The sequence below is a fragment of the Arvicola amphibius genome, chromosome 9 (assembly GCF_903992535.2).
Source record: "Arvicola amphibius chromosome 9, mArvAmp1.2, whole genome shotgun sequence".
Taxonomy (NCBI): Eukaryota; Metazoa; Chordata; class Mammalia; order Rodentia; family Cricetidae; genus Arvicola; species Arvicola amphibius.
In genome coordinates, this window is record NC_052055.2 from 35698130 (window position 1) to 35714609 (window position 16480).

Consider the following 16480-nt stretch of genomic DNA (forward strand, 5'->3'; position numbering starts at 1 on the left):
TGAAGTCAGTAACCAAACAGCTCAGACTGCTACAAGACAGGATGTACATCCAAAGTCCAGGCGACATCACCCCACAGCAGTGAAAATAAAAGGGGCAGGAGGGAGAGAAGCAAGTCAAACCACATCTGGTAGTGTTAATGTGAGATGGCAGATGGACTTTTTCTCTCTTAATTGTTTTGTGATTACATTTTAAAAGCTTCTTCTCTAGCGCTTTCGATTCACTTACCGCCAACGGGCACCATCGCCAGCATTGTGTATAGTTACCATGGAAAGAGTGAGTCAAGTGAAGGGCCCTAAATGCTAAACCATTGAAAAGGGGGAAAAAGCAAAATATGCAGACATCTTACTCGAATGGTGGCTTTTATATTTAATACTTTAAAAAAAACTGGTAAAGAAGAGAGGAGCCAGTTAACCTTCAATGCGTTAGTCCCTCTAGTGCTGGTGAGCCCAGGGGCTGACTTAGCAATCACAGTATCTGTCCACCTATGCCACCAGCTGCCCTTGAGCCCTGTGCTGTCAACTCTGTAATCAAGTACTGAAATTCTTGGTATTAAGTAAAGTTTAGAACTACCAGAGCTTTGGACTCTGTCCTCCCCCCAAAACTTCCACCACCATCTATCCACACTTATCAAACGCAAATGGAGGGGAACTGGCCTCCAAGACACAATGTTACAAGCTAGGCAGTTTTCAAACATTTTAAAAGTTAGTTTTGTTTAGGCCTCATACAGGAATTCAGAGTCTTGCAGAAACTGAAGCAAAGAAAAAAACATCAAGAGAGCAAAGGATAAACATTTTGGAAGAGGAAAAAAGGGAATGAGAGCACAGGTAAGCACACATTCCCCGCCCCCAACTACACCTCAGACAGCCAAGGGAGTGGGGGAGAAGCAGACAGGGTGTTACTTTTATATAGTGTGGTGCAAGGAGGTGAAGACAGACACAGACAGGTGTGCACACACGGACAGGACAGGCTCCAAATGTGAAACAAGTGAGGCAGTACACAAAGAGAAAGAAAAATATAAACGAGAAATTGAATTATTGAAGACATGCACCTCGATTTTACGGCCCTCTACCACGGTGCCGTGCAATTTCTCCCTGGCCCTGTCTGCATCAGCACTATTCTCGAAAGTTACGAACCCGAATCCCTGCATGCAGCGGGAGAAGGGGAAAACATGCACATGGTTATATTTAAATACTCATCTCTTGGTAAACAGAGAAAACATCACAGTATGAAGTGACGCCAGCACAACTAACACCAGCAATTTCTTCCAAAGGCACATTTTTGATCCATGCATATTTTGTAAAGGGAAATTTAAACCCAATAAAAGGATAAAGAACTGTAATAATAGTAACAGTAACTTAATTAACAACAATAACAATAACAATAAAATATAAAGTACGTGAGACCAGACCAAGAGTAAGGTAGGAAGTTACTTGGGTTAAACTATTTAACTAAAAATCTGAACATAAAAAACAGAACCAAACCACAGAACTATTATTACCATGTACACATGCACACATTGGTGCATGTGGCCAGCAGAGGTAAATGCAGTGTCTTCCCCAACTGCTTTCTACCTTATTTTTATTTATTCTTTAAACATGTACTTATTTAGTGTGTATGTGATGGGCATGCACGTGCCATGGCATACAAGAGCAGGGTACGGGTTAGAGGACAACTTCCAGGAGTTGGTTCTCTCCTTCCAGCTAGTGGGTCCCAAGGATAGGACTCAAGCCACCATACATACATACAGCTTTAAAAAATATTTGTTTATGTGTGTGTGGGATGTGCGTGTTACAATGTGTGGATGGAGGTCAGATGACAACTTGAGTGCGTGGGTTCTCCTTCCATTATGAGTTCCAGAAATCAGTCTCAGGTTATCAGGTTTGGCAGCAGGTACCTTTAATCTGCTAAGCCATCTTGATATGTCTGGCTCCCTCCACCTCATGAGTGTGGAGGATCAAACTCAGGTCATTATGCTTACAAGGAAAGTACAAACTGAGCCATCTTTCCAGACCCTGTGTTTTTCTCTCAGTTGACTTGCTGACCCGCAAATCTACACTTCTTTCACATTCAAGGTTAATGGCTCCATGATAGGATTTAAAGTCATTATTTTAGCTCCACTTTACCTTTGGGAGTAGGATAACTTAGGACAGTAGTGAGGTCTAGTTCTGTGGGTAATAGCTGTAGAAGCAAGGGAGACTACCAACAAACCACAAACAACTAGAATGTTTCCTCAAAAACAATTTTAAACGATCAGATTGGCACTTTACCGAAAACCTGTGTACAGCTGAATTCTGGAAAACTGATACCCTAAATTGCCTAAATATATATCTGTTGATGTCTATCTCTGCTGTTAAAGGTAAACCAGTGATTTTCCACATGGGAAAGAGAAGGAACAGGCATCTCACGACCTGCTTACAGACTACCTCAGCAAGTGCCCACCAAATCCACCACCAGGGCAGTGGCTCTGTCCACCCTCCACGCTGTAAATTCTCACTTCCTAGAAGCTAACAACTGCAGAGGGGACCCTCAGGACTCCTGGGGAGTCACTGCTGTGTAAGCATGAGCAGGCCTCCACATATAAACCCAGTTTAGGCAGATGTGACCCTTGAGCAGTTGAACTGCTAACATGGGAGGTGGTGTCTTAAGATTCCGATGGAGCGCTTCTACTCACAAGTTGCATACTACTACAAACACTGCAGGAGGGCATGCTCTGACAGAAAGCAAATGGACGTTTCCTGTGGTGGACTATCAGGGGCAATTGTTCTTAGTAATCTCCTACAGAATGTATACATTTGCTGAAAACGGTAATCAGAAAGCATTTTCAGATATACATTTTAACGTTAACCTGTTGTAGGTACTTTGAAAACCTCAAGGTACAAAAGGCAAGTTAAGTTACTAAGGATGCCAGTGTCTTTCTTTTTTCTGAAGATGACCAGATCCTGAAGACAAGAAGCCAACTTTCCTACCAGAGACTCTACCAATTGGCAGGCAAAGTGAACTGGTTTTTAAGAAAGGTCACATACAGTGATGAGTTTTTGAAGATTTACTTGACTTTTAATTGCCCGTGTGTCTGTGTGCACATTAGGTGCAGGTGCCTGAGGAGGCCAGAGGCATCAGGTTCCCCTAGAGCTGGGCTTAGGAGAAAATGAGCTGTTTGACTTGAGCTCTGGGAACCAAACTCAGGGTCCTGTGCAAATGTAACACATTTGTGGCCTACTGACCCATCTTCCCAGGTCTACATTAAGAGTTTTTACATCAAACTGAGAAGAATTATAAACTTCCTTCCAACTGATTCTCAGAGCCATAACTCTTATGTCTTTGGTGAAGCTAATAAATTATAGACAGCTCTGACTGTTATGTGGAAATGTAGACTTGGTTTTAACAACATGACTGCCCATGTGTACCTGTGCACCAACACCCAAACCGCACACAGCTGTCCTAGTACAGCTATGGGGACAGGGCAGCGAGGGCAGATCTGGTAGATACAGTCTACAGGTAAAGAATGATTTAAAATGAAAGGTACCAGCCCGTGTTACGCAGTGATGTTAGAACTTCAGCTGGATGGACTGCTTGCGGACTCTATTTGCTAAGTTGCATTATTCTGTAAAGCCCTCGTTTCTTTTCTAACCCAACCATGAAGTCTCTGATGGCTTCTCTTTTGGAATGTGTGAATGAGACATAAGCAACACAGTAACTATGTCAGAAGAACAGAGGTGGCATTACAAGCACTGACAATTTCCAGGCTGCAAATGACAAAAGTTTAACACTAACATTCATGTTAGGTTTCTCAGTAATGACTATTTGGGGGAAAGCTGCATTTTTAAATGTCTAAGTGTTTTATATTCTAAGGTGATCAAATGCCAAAGGAAATGCTAATCAAACTAAAGACATCAAACTAAAGCAGTCTTCCTAGCAAGTCTTCCCTGGTGAGCGAGGAAGAAGGTCACTTGATGGTTGGGATACTCTGATATGAAGCAGAGGTAAGGTTTCATTCTTCCCTTTGAAGATAAACAGACCCTGTGTAGGCAGAATAATGCTCTCCACCCCCCAAGTCCCTCAGATCTTAATCCCCGAAGCCACAGAATATGTTACCTTGCAAGGCAAAAGGGATTTTGTAGATGTGATTAGATTAAATGATTTCAAGGTAGGGAGATTACCCTGACAATCCTGGTGGGCTCAATGCAATACCAATGGTATCTACAAAGCAAAGGAACACAAGAGGGCCAAACTCCAAAATCCAATGTTAGTAGCTTCAAAAAGGTCTGAAAACAAGAGGGGCCACAGACCAGTAACAGCAGGCATCCTCCAGAGGCCCAGAAAGGTAAGGAGCTTCCCAAAGCAACACAGCAGAACTTTCAGTTCAGCTCCCTAAGACTCACTTTAGATGCCTGACCTCTAGTGCTGTAAGGTAATAGACTCATGGCTCTTAGCCATCCGACTTTGATGTGGGATTCCCCTCTGTATGCTATGATTACCACTGATTAATAAAGAAACTGCTTTGGGCCTGTAGCACGGCAGAACAGAGGTAGGAGGAAAACTATAAAATGAATGCTGGGAGAAAGAAGGTGGAGTCAGGAGAAGCCATGTAGCCCCCCACCCCTACCAGAGACAGATGCTGGGACAGAACTTTACCCAGTAGGCCACAGCCACATGGTGATACACAGATTAATGAAGATGGGTTAGTTTAAGATGTAAGAGCTAGTCAATAAGAAGCTAGAGGTAATAGGCCAAGCAGTGATTTAAATAATGTAGTTTTTGTGTGGTTATTTCTGGTCTGGGCAGCCGGGAACTTGTGGTCAGAGCATACACCCCTAAGAATCAAAGTCTATTTGTTAGGAGGGTAGCCAATCATTTTTGTTAAAACTTTAAAACGACATTTTCCCCCATCAACCTAAACCCCATGCTTCCTTATCTAACACATTAATATTCTAGTTTCAATACTATAAACTTGAAGTTTAGAAAAGGCATGGGAACTATAAGGACAACAACAGCTTCTCTGGGCTTAAGGGTCATCCACAGGAAAACATGCTCTGAAAACCAGGGTTTAATGTACCTCTATACTTCAAAACTGAAGTAAGTTAAGTCCGAACCTCTAGTTTTAAAGGGAAAAAAATAAATAAAAGTCTAAATTTAACACAAGCAGATTTAAAATAACCATGTAAGTTATGCTGAAATATAAAACTCAACCTGCATTAGTATAATATACTAATAAATATGTGATATAATTTGTAATAAAGGTAATTACTCATAATTTTTTTTGAGACAGGGTCTTATTATATAATCCTGCTATCCTAGAACTCTCTATGTAAAACAGGTTGCCCTTGAATTCAGAGATCTACCTGTCTCTTGCCTTTCAGAGTACTGGGATTAAAAATGTGTGTCATCATGCCCAATTTACTTTTGGGGGGGGGGGTTTGTGTTACCCTGGACATCCTGGAACTCACTTTGTAGACCAGGTTGGCCTTGAACTCACAGAGATCCACCTGTCTCTGCCTCCCCGAGTGCTAGGATTAAAGGCCTGCGCTACTACGCCTGGCTTACTCTTAAATTCTTAACAGGAGGAAACAGTTCAAGTATGTAAGGCAATGATAATACTCTCATTAATAAAAAGTAAACTTTTTTCATTAAAAAAGATGCCACGTTTGCTCACATAACCTATTCAAAAGAAATAAATGTGTATCACATATACTTGAAACTTTCTGACAGTCATTAAAATAGGAGATGAAATTAATTTTAACAACATATTCAATACAGTGTAATCACGTATTTTCTTTTCAGTATGACAGTAATATAAAAATCCTATTAGGTGTCTAGCGTACTTCCTGTGTTAAGCCTCTGCAGTCTGATGTGTGCTCATGGTGTGAATCTCAGACTTCTTCATATTTCAAAGGCTCACAGTGGTGGCCACAGTGGACAACACAGGTCTATACATACTTGTTGTAGGGCTCTCTGGCCTCCAATGCTAATGAAACGTTCTAGTGCTGCAGCAGCTCTTGCCCAACTGTCTTAGCTGTCCTTAAGAAACAGAGCGTCGTGCTAAGTGCATGGCCGTGCTCCAACTTCTATCAAGAAGAATAGTATGTTCATACCTGCCTTGAAACCCATTTATCGTCAATGACACACAGGAGCCAAGTAACTGTAACCTTTTTGGTCTGGCCTCAGGCTGTAATAAGCAACAAGCAGTAAGATGAAACAGTGTAAAAACATTCTTTTAAATTGTGATAATTTTTGAATTTTTCCATCTCAGAAGAATGAGAAAGAAAATTTACCACGTAATTTTTAAGGGAGAAATAAAAAGCAGAAGATCTCCTGGGTGTGGCCAGAACACAGAGATTACAAAAATAAATGGGGGGAGGGAAACTAAAACTCAGAAAGTGGTTACAAATAAAGATAAAGCCTTCTGGACACATATATTGTTAATTAAGTACAGTGGAAAACATTTCACACCATCATCTACCAACTTTACTGAAAACCACAAAGGCTCACTTAGTGTGACTTCAAAGAAAATCTTTTAACCATATTTGGAAATAATTTATCTTCATGTGAAAACAGAAGCTAAGGCAATGGTCAAGACAGCAGAGCACAGCTCTTGTGTGTGGACAGGAAGACACTGTACGTCTCCGGCACTCCAGTCTGAAGCCAGAGCCTGTCATGAGGATCCACCTGAGAGAAGGAATGAAAGCACGCAGGCACGCATCAATAAGCATGGGAATTGTCATGAAAACCTGCTCTGTAGCTGGGTGATGGCAAAGAGAAAGAGTGGAAAGTCCCAAGTTCAACAATGGGGTGAATGCAGGAAAAAATTCTCAGGCATTGGAACCTACAAGCAAGAACTACCAGCTCAAGTATCCCACAGCTAAATGGCAGCCATGACTTAGAGTTTTGTTGAAAAGTCCACATGGGACACCAGTACGGAAGTGAAAACCAGACTCATGGGTGGACGTGCTGTTATGGTTTTTCTTTTACTTTCTACTTTTCATTAAGGGTCTGTTTTCCCTCTAAAAAGGTATTTTAAAGTTGGTACTCAAAGGAGTTACAAAGAGAGTAATACTGTAGTTTATTATTTAAATTGGGACATTTTGAGGAAGAAGGGACATTATGAATAGCTAATAAGACTCCAGGAACAGACGTGGCCTAATCTAAGATGTATGACTAGTCTATCTAGGTAACCGCACGATACGCTATCGCTTGGCTTCTACTAGTGAAATTTGAGAATTAAGAAAGCCGTGGATCAACTCACACTCACTTCTCTAGAGCCTTTGGGGGACTGAGCTAATTTTTGGGTCAGGAATATTACTTCTCATCACACATTCACAGCAGATTCCACAGGGGGAGCTGGAGAAGACTAAGCAGAGTGCAGGGAGCACTGCTCATCCCCTTCCAAGTGAACTCACTATAAAAAAAAAGACAGTTTAGGATGCAGCCCATTGGCCAAGTGCTTGTCTAACAGGCAAAAGGTCCTGTGTTCCAGACCTAGTACAGGGTGGGGGAGGGTGTTTTCATTTTGGTTTGGATTTTGGTCTAGAATAATTTGGTTAAACATTAATGTACATGTCAATCTCACTTATTGTAGGCTAATTTATGACTAGTTTCATTACTACTTAAAAACTTTAATAAAGCTAATTTCTGCATAGAAGAGTATGCTGTTTAAAAGCCAGGGCAGGGCTTTTGCTAAAACCATAGTACCACAAGAAAATCTTTCTGAAATTTTGTAGTCAACTCCAAATATATAAAAGAAATGAGAAGCCAGGTGTGGTATACACCTTTAATCCCAGCACTCAGGAGAAAGAGGCAGGGAGATCTCTGTAAGTTCAAGAACAGACTGGTCTACAGAGTGTTCCAGGACAGCCAGGACTACATAGTGAAACCCTGTCTCAGAATGAAAACAAACAAAACAACAAACCGAGAAAGGAAAAAGGAAAGAAAAGAAGAATGCTTATTCCTTCTCTTGGGTGGATCCCAGGAGACATCGCTGGCCTGATTCCACCATCACTTCTCAGTAGATCTGCAGTGGGATCCCAGGGCTGCCTACAATGGGAAAGGCCTCACAGAAGTCAGGAAGGCAAAGGTCCCATCCAGGGTTTTCTCTTCTGAATTCTACACTTTGCTCTGGATACACTTACCAAACAGCAGAGTCTATAATACAGCCCAAAGAAAGCAGGGGCAGTGAGGACACTGCCTGAAATTACAGAAGCAATACACACCTTGAGGGTCCCCAAAGGGAAAAAAGCAGGCACATGCCATTCTTTTAAAATGAGATTTCATGGGAGAGTTAAGTGGTTATGGCAAAATTAAATATTGGAATCAGATGAATCCTGAAGTCAGTGAAAACCTTTAGAAAGCTGAGTTTCCTTCCCTTACAAGAATTCAAGTCATTCTTTTCTGTTAGGAGCAAGTGCTCAGTACCTGGGGCAATTACATTGGCCTTCAGGCTGGTATAGCTTAGCCAAGGTTATTTGAAGTACTCACAACTTAAGGCCAAAACTGTCTCAATTAACTACTGTAGATAAATAGTGTGGCCAATGATCTTCATTTACTGATTTTCATTTTCATCTTCATTCGTATGCTACCACCTTGAAGCCATGGTTATTTTCCCCACTTTGTAACTAAATGCTCAATAAAAATAAATGTAAGGAAATACAAGCATCAGTAATTTTACAAGTTAGTTAACAGATTCACTTTAAAGATACTTACCAGGTTAAGTGCTGGAGGAAGGTCTGTATAGACACAATAATCTTTTTTTTTGTTTTAAATGGAAGCTGGAAGCTTAAAGTATAATTACCTCTTTAAAAATGAATAAATACCAGTTATTGGTATACTCTATAAGGGATGCAAGGGTACTGAGGCATCAGGACAGTGTGCATGTGTGCATCCGTGCAGGTGGGCGGGAGGTGAGGGCTAGCAACTACTAAAGCACAGGAATCTGCAGTGGACTGAAGAAAGGTAAATGTTAACTCATTTACTCCATTTAGCTTTTCCTTAAATTATATTCTTGGGGCTTTAGTTATGGCCAAGACCTATTTGAAAGCAGCAGACATGACCAAATAAAAATTAGTTTTAAAATCTCTAATTAATAAGGAAAATATTTAAACTGAAATGTCTGTGTAGAGGGACTGACTACATACACTAGCATGGACAGATACTCCGCTCATTCTAATATAAAACCTGTTATACACACAGAGCATCTTGAGGCTCGCTCATGGCTATGATTTGGGAAAGGGAACACCTCACTACTAACTGAGTGGAGGCTTGTCAAAATTACTCCAAAGAGAATAAGTGACCCGGGAAACTGAGAGAAAGCAGCCTTCACTGAGTTGTCCTAACTAAGCATGCCATGTTGGCATATCACAAATTGACACATTCCAAGAGAACTCGGAACGGATTTTCACATCCTCTTGGTGCCTCTCTGCCTTTGAGACAGTGTAGGCTGACCCAGGCTGGCTGAGGAACTTTGCCTCCTGCCCTTGGAACTACCATACTTCTCCTCTCTAGCTTCCCCTGCTTCCTGACACCCTCCCAATGTGAGCAGCCTCTTTCTGGAGAACTTAACCCAGGGAAGATACTTGGCAGCACGGGACCCACTTCTGCTCTGTTCTGGTGAAACAAGTCTCAGGAAGCTGAGCACCAGACACTGACACAGGGCTTACCTTGGAGCCGCGCTCATTAAAGATTATTTCCACATCTAGGATTTTGCCAAACTGCTGCAGAGACAAAAACAAAGGCACTTACTTAAGGTCAGGCTTTGTCTAGACACTAGCCCTCCTTCTGAAGGAGACAGCTTTTCTTCTTTGAACTAGTAATCATTTAACCTGCATGTTCAACATGATTCAACATAATTCAACATGAGCTTCTGAAAGGGCCCCATTGGGCCAGTGGCTTCTCTATTCACTCAGGTGCATACGTGTCCATGTGTGGAAGTCACAATCCAAACACTGCACATAGATGTCCTACTGGGTCTTTTTCTAAATGCTACCCTATTTTTTTTTTAATGTCTCAGTTTTAAAAAGTTAAATTTCACCAAATAGAATCAGTACACTGTTGAGGGCACTCTGCTCCCACCCTCCCTCCCTTAAAAATGGTACAAAAGTTAGAAAATATAAGGAAAAAGAAAACAGAGATTAACCACAGGCCTTCCATTTTGGACCACATGGCTTTCTATCCTTTTCCTCAGGCATACAGATATAACAGCAGATGAATGTCACATACTGTTTTTGTCTTTTGAAACTGTGAACAATGACTGGCCCCAATAAACATGTGTTTGTTACAATCTCTATACTTAAAACATTTTTTGACATAAAAATGATTCCACTTATTTGCCATTTTAATAGTTCTGTAACAAAATTTTAGGGGTCTTTTTTTAAAAAAAATATTTATTTATTATGTATACAATATTCTGTCTGTGTGTATGCCTGCAGGCCAGAAGAGGGCACCAAACCTCATTACAGATGGTTGTGAGCCACCATGTGGTTGTTGGGAATTGAACTCAGGACCTTTGAAATAGCAGGCAATGCTCTTAACTGCTGAGCCATCTTTCCAGCCCAGGAGTCTTTTAAAGTAACAATCTGTTCAATAATTATTTAAATATCATCTAAGAGCTAAAGCATACAGAGGCACAAAGCTCTACTCTCATGTAGCTAAGCACCACAGACAGCTTGAGTGAGAGGGAGGCTGCAGGGTCCCCCAGGCAGCACTGACTTGACCTGTCCCCCATTATCTGCTTCATTTGGATTTCAAACTAAACTATACAAGGTTGGAGAAAAAGTCCTGAAAAATAGAAAAACATAAAGCAGAAATGCCATTTTCATATTAAAATGTTAATGCTTCAATCAGTAAATTGTTAAAAGCCCAAGTTTTCTATGTTAGATACTTGTACTTGATTCTAGTTCCATCATTAACAGCAAATTGAGAAAATGAAGAAAAAGAAAAATGGTTTTTATTATATAATAGTATTTGAGAAATTATTTCTATGCCTATCTTATAATAATTAACATGGAATGTTAGGCTGTTATATTTTTTTTTAAAGCTTTTTCTATTGTATTCCTTATTTCCAAGACAGGGACTCTCAGTGTAGCCCTGGCTGTTCTGGAATCTGCTCTGTAGACCAACCTGGCCTTGTACTCAGAGATTTGCCTGCCTCTGCCTCCCAGGTGCTGGGATTAAAGGAATGTGTCACCACAGTCTGCCTCTACTGCATTTTTAAACAAATTTACTTTTTGTACATTGGTGTCTTGTCTCCACGTATATCAGTGTGAGGGTGTTGGGTATCCTGGAACTGGTAAGAAATGCCATGTGGGTGATGGGAATTGAACCTGAGGCCTCTGGAAGAACAGCTAGTATTCTTAACCGTGGAGCCATTTCTCCAGCCCCTTCTATTGCATTCTTATATCGTCTTTTTTTTATATAAAAGTTTTTTTATTTGTGTATGTGTATATCTGTGTGTGTACATGCATGCACATATCTATGTGGGTTCCATGAGGGCCAGAAGACTGTGTTGGAACTTCTGGGCCTGGAGTCACAGAGGTTGTGTGACTCACCATGTGGTGCTGAGAATTGCATTCTCGGCCTCTGCCACAGCAGCAAGTGCTCTAACAGCTGGGCCATTTTCTCAGCCCTTTCATAGCCATTTTTTAGAGCAAGGTCTGCCCTCTTTTATGATTAAAAAGAATGGAGCTGAAGGAGCTGTGCTGGCTAACTGAATACAGCATGGAATTCCTGCTTTCTCACTGTCACTGTTCTAACAACAGGCAACCAGACAGAAGAAAAGACACACCAAGATGTCCTTTGTAAAGAAAAAAACTTCTTCCTACTTTATGCTTTAGGATAAGGCATGAATCATTTTGAGAAATCACTAAAGGACCAAGGCAGCTCTTGGAAGGCCACATCCTTCTGATTCAAGAGAAAACATCACTAACAGATGCCAAGGCTGCTGTCCCCAGCATCCAAGACTGAGTCTCTACTGTCTTTGATGGGTGGTCAGAAGAGAACCAGGCAACTCATTTTCTTAGACGTGCCTTCTTCCTCGTGTCCCTTCTACTGTCCACTGTCCTCCCTCTAAGATGGGAAACAGCTGTCACCATGACACATGGTAAAGCTTTTTAGTTACTTCAAGAATGTTGTTACATCTTAACTGACTTTATCTTTGATGGCAAAAATGTATCCAGGTAGTTAGCTGTGACAGAACTTGGCTCCCATGCCTTGTCACCATGAAGTGGCACAGCCAAGCCATAGGAGGGCATCTGTTCTGACAAAGCAGTCAACTATCCTATGAAACATTTAGGGAACTATTGACTGTTTTCTGTCCTAGGTCAAGTTAATAGCAGCCAAAATAAAAAAGTCATTCACTTTCAACAATAGGACTTTGTGCTAATATACATTTGCTTTTGTGATGGTAATTTGGGGAGGAAGCGAACAGTTGAAGGAACTCATCAGAGGTAGGAAAACAGTGTCCCACGTTTTTAGATGCTGGACCTGACACTACTGAATATGAAGGTTGAAAACAAAGACCTGGAGATATTGGTATTACTTCATTTACTTCTAACATTCAAGTTAGAAATTATTCATTTTTAAATATAAACTTCAAGGTCAAAAAAGAGATTATATGAATTTCCCAAGGCCCTAAATAACTAGAGTTATATCCTAGGCTCTTTAAAATGCCATTCCTTATTTGCTCCATTTAGATGCGCCACTTGCAAACCTGTATTATCTACACTGCATGTGTCCTGAGACAGTGCAGCAGTAGAGACCAGAACTAATGCATCCCGAACAAGGGAAATGCGGAGGATTGTGAGGGGCAGGAGGCAGAAACATGTCAAGAAAATGAGCACGCCGTTACACAGAGCACTACACAGAATCTCTTGGGAACCTTTTATAGTGCAGATGTCCAAACTGCACCTCAGGGAAACTAAATCATACCTGGGTGGACAGTACTTTTTAGGCTCCCCGGAGGATTCTAATGCACCCACAGGTTAGGAATCATGTTATAAAGGATCGTGGATGTCTGTTCTTTTAGTGAAACCAAGAACATCCCAGACATGTTCACTAAGGTTGGTGTGAGAAGGGAGGTCGCCTCAGTGGTTTGGGCACTGACTATCTCATCTTCAGGAGCAACCTCAGTCCTAGCTAGCTGCATGGAGTTTCTATGTCTGTCTGTGTGACAACCTGTAACACTAATATCTAGGGTAGGAAAAGGTTTCCAGACAAAAGTGACTTAACGCTCTTTCTTAACTTCCTTATAATTTCACCCTAAAGTCCTAATGACTAATAATATCTCTGGTGGATTAAATTGTTTCAGTTAAATCCATAAAAAGGTATTAGAGACTTACCCCAAACATCTGCCGGAGGTCAGGGTCCCGGAAGCGGAAGGGAATATTAGAGACATGTAGTCGCTTGGGGGTGGATTTACTCTCTGAATTTTCACTACTTTGTGTCTGTGACTGTTGTCCATCTGTCTGTGCTCCACCTTCTGTCTGCTAAAGAAATAAGTAAACACAACGAACACCATGAAACACAGTAATTATTTCCCAAGAATGATGTGAAATGAAGTTCTCCTCTACTTCAGTTCCTGTCAAACAGTGGATGTATAAGCAAAGATTTGTTACTGTCCTTTTAAAGAAGAAAAGGCCTAAGGTGCCATTGATGCTGAAAATGCTTCTAGTCTACAAACAAAATTTGGGTCTTTTGATTATTTTTAGTCCATTAGCAAAATGGGAGCACTGGCACAGAACCCTCTGTGGTTTGCTGAAGCCCACGTGGAGATGTAAAAATAGTCCTTCTCTTCTCAAGCCCCAAGTAGAGCCTTCTATTTTTTGAGACCTCTCTGTTTTGAAAACAAAGCATCCCTTGTGCTTGGTTGTAGAGGTCACAGCCTCTTTAGCTCCATTGCCTCAGACTCTCAAGGAAACCAGTAAGGCAGTACTTTAACATTCTATTCTCTCTCTCTTTTTTTTCTCATGGTTTATTTTTTTTTTATATTTAAAAATTTCCATCTCCTTCCCTCCTCCTCCCCCTTCCCTCCCCTCCTCCTCCCCCTTCCCTCCCCTCCCCTCCACCCATACCTTCCCTCCCTCCCTCTCAAGGCCAAGGAGCCATCAGGGTTCCCCACTCTATGCTAAGTCCAAGGTCCTCCCAACTCCCCCCAGGTCCAGGAAGGTGATCGACCAAGCTGAGAAGGCTCCCACAGAGCCCGTCCATGCAGAAGAATCCGAGCCCAGCGCCATTGTCCTTTGCTTCTCAGTCAGCCCCCGCTGTTGGCCACATTCAGAGAGACGGGTTTGGCTCTTTTTGGTTTCAGAGTTTACAATGTTATTACTTAGGAAGGTGGAAAAACCTAGTGATGACAGTCAATTTACCTTATTCTTACCTCTCCCTGATTCAATTCCAGGTGACTCTGGTATTAGGGGATACTTACCTGTGTCCTAAATGCAGGTTATGTTTCCAAGGCTTTATGGGGCCTAGGCTATTAGATAACACACTAGTCTGTCTGTGTCCATGGTGACAGAGTACGAGCATCCTTTCCTTTGAAATTTTGTTGTGTCTGTATGAGTGCATGGCTATGGTGCGCCGTGGAAGCCAGACAAGGGTACCAGATCACCTGGAGGTGGAGTTAGATTGCTGTTAGCTACCATATGGGTGCTGAGAATGGAAATAGGATCCTCTGCAAGAGCAGTCAGTGTCCTTAACCACAGAATCATCTCTCCAGCCCCAGATAGTAGACAGTTTTAACCAAACATAACATATACATCTGACCCAAATTTTCCCACAACAACCTTTCAAAGTTCCTATGTTGATTAACGATATTTTAAGGCACTTATAGGATTGATATATTCCTTGTGGTCCTCATTTGGCAATTTAGCCTTACATTTTTACCATTCCCTATGCAGTGCATGTCAAACCTAATAATTTGAGCTGGTTAAAACATACGTTTAAAAAGGAGCAAAATGGGCTGTTCTTTTTAGCTTTTTAAACAAAACAAAACACAAACACAAACAAGACAGGGTCTCTCATGTAGCCCAGGCTGTCCTGGAACTCTAGAGATTCACCAGCCTCTGCCTCTCAAGTGCTAGGATTAAAGGTGTGCACTACCACCACCCAGCTTTATTATCTTAATTGAAACAGAACTGAGTCCAGCAGATTCTTCTGAGTGACACAGGGAAAATGTTCAGGCTAAAGGATACTGTGAATCAGAGGTACTTCTTTTGGCTTAATATGAATCCTGAAATAAAGTCAGCAACTTAAAATATAAATGATAATCAAAAATAAACTCTGAATGAAATAAACATTTGCTTTTTAAGTTATTCTAACAATGGCAGCTTTTTTGATTTATTTTTTGTTTTATGCACATTGGTGTTTTGCCTGCATGTATGTCCGTGTAAGGGTGTCAGATCCCCTGGAGGTAGAATCTGAACCTGGGTCCTCTGGAAGAAGAGCCAGTGCTCTTTACCACTGAGCCATCTCTCCAGTCTCAGGATGGCAGCTTTGCACTTCATCCCATATAGGCCTTCCTGGTGCATTAAATGTGTAATGGCTTGTAGGATGTAAAAATAGCAAAAAAGAGAAAGGTTATAGAGCAATGCTCTACAAAAGTGCAGGGTTTTCAACTCCCAATGGGAGCACAATGCAGACTAAACAAATTCAAAGATGAAACAGTGTCACGAGCACCTCTACATAGTCACAGCAAGAATCATCAACTGTAATGAAATCTTATTCAGGTACCTTCCAACCTGTCTCTCTTATCTCACAACTGTATCACGTAAACCCCTTCCAATCTTTAAAAGCACCAGATTTAGTCTTTAGAATGTCAACCTGCTACACAGTTAAAAGATTGGCTCTACAAGCTCTAGGCGAGTTTTACATACGACTTACATGTGCCACCCATGTTGCCTGTCATGGTGCACGTGCACTGGCAGAATAAATAGGGAGGAGTGATTCTTCAGAGCTGTTGTTCCTGAGGGTTTACTGTCTTGAAGACTAAATTTAGGAAGGTCATAAGCAAAGCGTGGCTGGTGCTTCAGTCTCTAGTGAGTACATGTTAATTCTAGGAAGACCTGGCAAGTAGCAAACTGAAAGCCATTTTCAAAATTTTTAAGTCTTCTAAATTTTTTCCTTCTTTTCTATTTTTAAAAGTAAATTTATATTTATTAAAAACATTGGATATTTTGCCCACATGTACGTCTGTGTGAGGGCGTCAGATTCCCTGGAACTGGAGTTACAGACAGGTGTGGTAACTTGCCATGTGGTTGCTGGAAATTGAACCCAGGTCTTCTGGGAAGAGCAGTCAGTGCTTTTAGCCACTGAGCCACCTCTCCAACCTCCAAAATTTTAAGTCTAGGGCAATTTAAAGAGGAGATTTGCCAGGCAGTGGTGATGGCAGTGGCTCATATCTTTAATCCCAGCACTCAGGAGGCAAAGGCAAGTGGCTCTCTAAGTTTGAGGCCAGCCTGGTCTACAGGGTAAGTTCCAGGACAGTCAGAGCAACACAGA

General features: G+C 41.4%; 1 protein-coding gene across 17 annotated transcripts in view; it reads right to left on the reverse strand.

Moving 5' to 3' along the window:
- Rbfox2 (RNA binding fox-1 homolog 2) overlaps positions 1–16480 on the reverse strand; it is a 255764-nt gene that overhangs the window by 25924 nt on the left and 213360 nt on the right. For 12 of the 17 annotated variants that reach the window (XR_005286824.1, XR_005286825.2, XM_038342125.1 and 9 more), the window contains 3 exons: positions 13324–13470; positions 9649–9702; positions 1050–1142 (listed from right to left, as the gene is read on the reverse strand). Coding sequence is in view for 15 of the 17 variants with exons in the window: in XM_038342125.1 (XP_038198053.1) it covers positions 1050–1142; positions 9649–9702; positions 13324–13470 (294 nt within the window). In the remaining 2 variants the exon portion in view is untranslated. The remainder of the gene's footprint in view (positions 1–1049; positions 1143–9648; positions 9703–13323; positions 13471–16480) is intronic. The other 5 variants (XM_038342116.2, XM_038342113.2, XM_038342126.2 and 2 more) reach the window with 1 other exon arrangement.